Source organism: Urtica dioica, chromosome 11 (assembly GCF_054948205.1).
Source record: "Urtica dioica subsp. dioica isolate 48M chromosome 11, U.dioica_male_clone48M_v1_H2, whole genome shotgun sequence".
In the NCBI taxonomy this organism is placed as follows: Eukaryota; Viridiplantae; Streptophyta; class Magnoliopsida; order Rosales; family Urticaceae; genus Urtica; species Urtica dioica.
This window is the reverse complement of record NC_142766.1, coordinates 7,604,219-7,608,884: the sequence shown is the minus strand read 5'-3', so window position 1 is coordinate 7,608,884 and position 4,666 is coordinate 7,604,219. Positions and strand designations below refer to the sequence as shown.

General features: G+C 35.1%; 1 protein-coding gene across 1 annotated transcript; it reads left to right on the top strand.

Moving 5' to 3' along the window:
- Nucleotides 1-343: 343 nt before the first annotated feature.
- LOC149380959 (uncharacterized) lies at nt 344-4,064 on the top strand. Its single transcript, XM_089601736.1, has 6 exons — nt 344-550; nt 1,936-2,008; nt 2,113-2,206; nt 2,337-2,453; nt 3,137-3,194; nt 3,291-4,064. Exons 1-6 carry the CDS (start codon nt 518-520, stop codon nt 3,750-3,752), a joined length of 837 nt encoding a protein of 278 aa, XP_089457862.1. The 5' UTR covers nt 344-517; the 3' UTR covers nt 3,753-4,064.
- Nucleotides 4,065-4,666: the final 602 nt, after the last annotated feature.

The window sequence follows — 4,666 nt, the reverse complement described above, 5'->3', positions numbered from 1 at the left end:
ATATATATATATATATATATATATATATATTGAGGACGACTTTTGTTATTAAATAGGGAAAAAGAATATAAAGATAATCCATGTTATGAAATAAAGATTGTGTAGACGAGGTCCTCGTGGAATTATCGTGTGATCCAGTCCATGAGAAGAAGTGTGCTCCCATCTAATCTGGACCTTTAAAAAAAAACATCGGATAGAGAGATGGTCCCTAATGGTCGTGGCCTCGTGGCACGTCTTTAGCTAAGTGGGTCGGCTCTTGACCAGCGGTTTAATAAAATAAAAAAATAAAATAGAAAAGTAAATATAAATGAAAAAGAAAAAGAAAAACTGAAAATATGGCTCAAGCGAATAATCCTTTTTCGTTTCTTTTCCCTCTTTCCTTTATAAACAGAATACTAATGTTTCAGCGAGTTTCTCAGTACTCTCGTCAGTGAAGACTTGGATTTTAGGGTTTCTTTTATCTTTTTCTTCGAAGACTCACAGTCTCTTTTCTGTTGATGGTCGGAGCTTCGGAAACATGAGGAAGAAGCTCGATACTCGCTTTCCAGCCGTAAGTCAAGTGAATACTCGTTTTCTATTATATATAAATATTATTGATAGGTGTTTTGTTTGCCTTCTTTGGGTGACTCAAAAGACAAAGAGAAAAGAAAAGGAAGAACATATTGCACTTGAAAAAAAATACCTCTTTTTGTGTTTTTTGTGGGGTTTATGCGTTGTTGAGGTTTCATGGTTCTAAACTAAAACTGTCAGTATCTATTTGGCAAACCTATACATGTTCTTTTTCAATATGGTTGTACTTTTTTTTTTTGCTGTTTAATGAAATAGTAATAGTGGCTTCTTTCTAATCATTTATCGAAATCGTCTACTGTGCAACCTAAAAGGTGTTTGGTCCTTTTTATCTGCGTTTTTACGTTTTTCATTTTTATTTCATTACAAATTAGAAAATTTGAATCTGATTATACTGTTTTTTTTTCCATATTAATAAGTCAATAAGACTCTACAGTTCGTGTAGATTGTAATTTGTGTCACACTCGTGTTGTAATTTCTTGGCTTCATGGCTAGAACTATGAAACCTAAATATTAAGTAAAAGAAAAAAAAAATTGGAATGTTATATGACTTATTTTACTGAAAATTAAGTGAAAATTTCTTGCTCCCTGCTGCGGAATTTGTAGGCTTTATCAGCATTTTAAACTTGAATTGACCTCTCTCATTCTGTAATTTCTCGGGTTCTTGGCTATAAGTACGAAACCTGAAAAATAAGTAGAAATACTGTGAGATGATATGTGAATTATAGATAGCTTGTGTTGTGATGAGCTATCTTGCATTTTCTTATCAAAAATTGTTGGTTACTCATATCTGGTGAGTTAGATAGATAGCATTGCTTCCATTTGAAAGAGGGTAATATTAGATAATAAAAAATTATAAAATAAATAATTGAAATGAAAATAACTGATAAATGTCGTGTCAATGGTAGAAATTATTTGTTGCTCGGCACTGGGAGACACGCCATGTATAGATTTTATTTTCCACTCGTCTACTTGGGGAACTGGCTTCAAGAATAGCTCGGGTCATATATTTTTATGGAGTTATTCTTGTTGCCCGTGTCGAGGGACTTTCACCATCGCTGATGTACTCATACTCTGCCAATAAGCATTGTTTGAATAGATCACTCATCCTTTAAAATATTAATTATTTGCTTCAGTATTATGTAAAATGTAGACTTTGTAAATTGTCCTTAATCTCGTGCTGATATTGGCTGATTACTTTACGGCGAAAAAAGTATATGCTGCCTCATGTTAAAGAATATTCAAGTCCACACGCTTATCAATTTTACTCTAGTTTCCGAGAATCATTATATATTCATATATATTATTGTATTTGCATTATGCGATTACTAGTGCATATGACTCCCTTGCATTACTGTCATATTTCAGGCTCGAATCAAGAAGATCATGCAGACAGATGAGGATGTTGGGAAGATCGCTCAGGCTGTGCCGCTTCTAGTTTGTAAGCAAAATTCAAGAATATTCATTCAATTTCGTATGCTATTTCGACAGGTTTGGTAATACGAATTTACTCCTCTCTGAGTCTTCTTTAAATGCATTTTCCAGCCAAAGCTTTGGAACTCTTTCTCCAAGACCTGTGTGACCAGACATACGAGATAACCCTGCAGAGAGGAGCAAAGACAATTAATTCTATGCATCTGTAAGTGAAGTTCAAAATGCTGAGTGACTAGTGACTACTTCCTCAACTGGGATATAAATAATGTGTGTGTGTTTTTTTTTTTTTTTTTTTTTTTTTTTTTTTAATGCCGGTGTCGGCTTTGTATTTGCAGAAAACAGTGTGTAAACAGTTTCAACGTGTTCGATTTCCTTAAGGACACTGTTAGCAAGGTCCCCGAGTTAGGTAGCTCGGAACCCACTAGTGAGGATCGATCTGCTACCAAAAAAAGGTATATACGAAGGCTTAAAATTTTTATTCTCTTAGGCATCTCCAGCCATAAAGCTTTTTTTTTAACACCATTTAAGAGTAAATGTCAAATCAAGTAGGAACTCATCTCTAACCGAACTTCGTTTTAAACTTTATAGGAATATTTTGTATATTTATATATATATATTTTTTTTATCTCATATATATTTTCAAACCCTCATTTGTATGTCTCTCAATTACATAACTCATAGTTATTTTCTCTTATTATTTATTTTAATACGTTGTCTTTTAAATTATTCTGAATAATTTGTGTAAATAAATCAAACACCTAAAACACGTTAACATAAAAAATTTAAGAAATAACCTTTGAAATGGTGAAATAATTTTTAGGGGGCAAATATTAAACTGACTTATTTTTATTTTTATGGCTAATTGTGAAATATAAAACTTTTAAAGGACCGTAAACGTATATTCATAAAATTGAATACAGTAATGAACACTGTTGCGCTACATTTAGCGATACTGTTCATCAATTCCTCGAAACGCTTTTTTGGAGTGGCTTTTTAGGGTTTGAGTGGAGTTAAAACTTTACTCCAAAATGTGTTTTAGAGTTCGGATGGCGATGATCATAGCAATGATGCCGAAATTCGAGTTTCCCACAACGAAAATGATGCGTTAAAATTTTTAACTCAAAAAATATTCCAGGAAAGCTGTTGATGTCGAAGACAATGTTAGCGATGACGACTCGAAGAAGAGCAAAACGGTATGCTTGCGAAAGACATACAATATCAATAGATTTCTGATTTCTCCAACATGTATTAGTCATTTTTACATATTGTTTCATAAAATCTATGTGTAGCACGATGGTGGGCAAAGTGCTGGCGGTGCCAGAGGACGGGGAAGAGGCAGAGGCAGAGGTCGTCCACGAGGGAGCGGTCGAAAAAAGGAGAAAGAAGTGACGAGGCAAGATCTCGGCGATAAGAATGACGAAGACAATTTTGACACACCGTCAAAGCACAGCGAAAATGACGATCACAGCCCCGAGGTTCCGTGTTGGAAGGCAGATCACGAAGGGCCTACAATGAGGATGACGATTAATGTGGCTAGCGATGGAAACGGCGAAGCAACGGTGCGGAACTTTGACTTGAACGCTGACCCGAACGAGAACGTGGAGTCGGAAGCGTCGTCAATCGCTGCCGCGGAATATCCCGGATGGTCGATGGAGGAAATGAAGGACATGGCTATTGACCCGATACATCTTGCCAACTTAAACAGGGTAACGGGTGATGAAGAAGACGAAGATTACGATGAAGAAACTTGATCGATCTTTTTATCATATATAGTGTTTATTTAAGTAGGTAGGTAGTGATTGATGTAGATGACCCTTTTAGGTTTAGCAGTGCTTTCATGTTTTGGTGATATTTAGTGCTAGGAGATAGTAGAGTTGTGACTTGTTTAGGAGTGACAATTATTTTGATAGGCGCTAGAAAAGAAAGAAAAAGAAGATAAGACCCATCTTAGTTAATCATTAGAGGTTAGGAAGAAAAATATGTATTGGAAAAGGTGTCAAGCCTTAACTTAACTCAATTTGTGCACAGCTCTTTTTTCAGAGATATCAAGTACTTGTCACTTTTGGGTGAGCACCGAAGAGAGGTCAAAAGTTTTTAACGTCTCTTTGGTGCTGTGCAATTTGCTTGCTGTGAAATTTTACCATTTTGACCTGTTAATTTGCCGTCAGGGAAACCAGGCTAAAAGCTACCCAATTCCTCACCTTGCCTTTCTAAGTATGCGAGCCTAGAAAATGAATTTCGGATTTGCCAGAAAAATGTCTCCTAGCACAAATCAAAAGGAAGAACAAGAGGCGTACTTTTTCCAACAAGGAGGAACAATATGCCTATTGTTCTTCCTTTTGTTGGTGTTCACAAATCGAGCGGATACCTATATTTTTTATTTTATGTTGGATCTAATCTTATCTAGTTTGTGCCTCGAATTCATTTTCCATGATAGTATCAATTAATGTTATACGCATAGTCAATAATATCCTCCTTGCAATTAAAAAAAAATATTTTCTCTTAAGAAGTCCGCGAGCCTAAAACATGAATTTACCAAACTACTATTGAATAATAACATCACCTTCGAAATTAACCTCATTTTTGTTTGTTATGCGAAGGATGCAAGATTCAAGATTTTAAGAGACAAGGGCAAGTGAAATTGTATTTTTTTTGTACGAGGCTA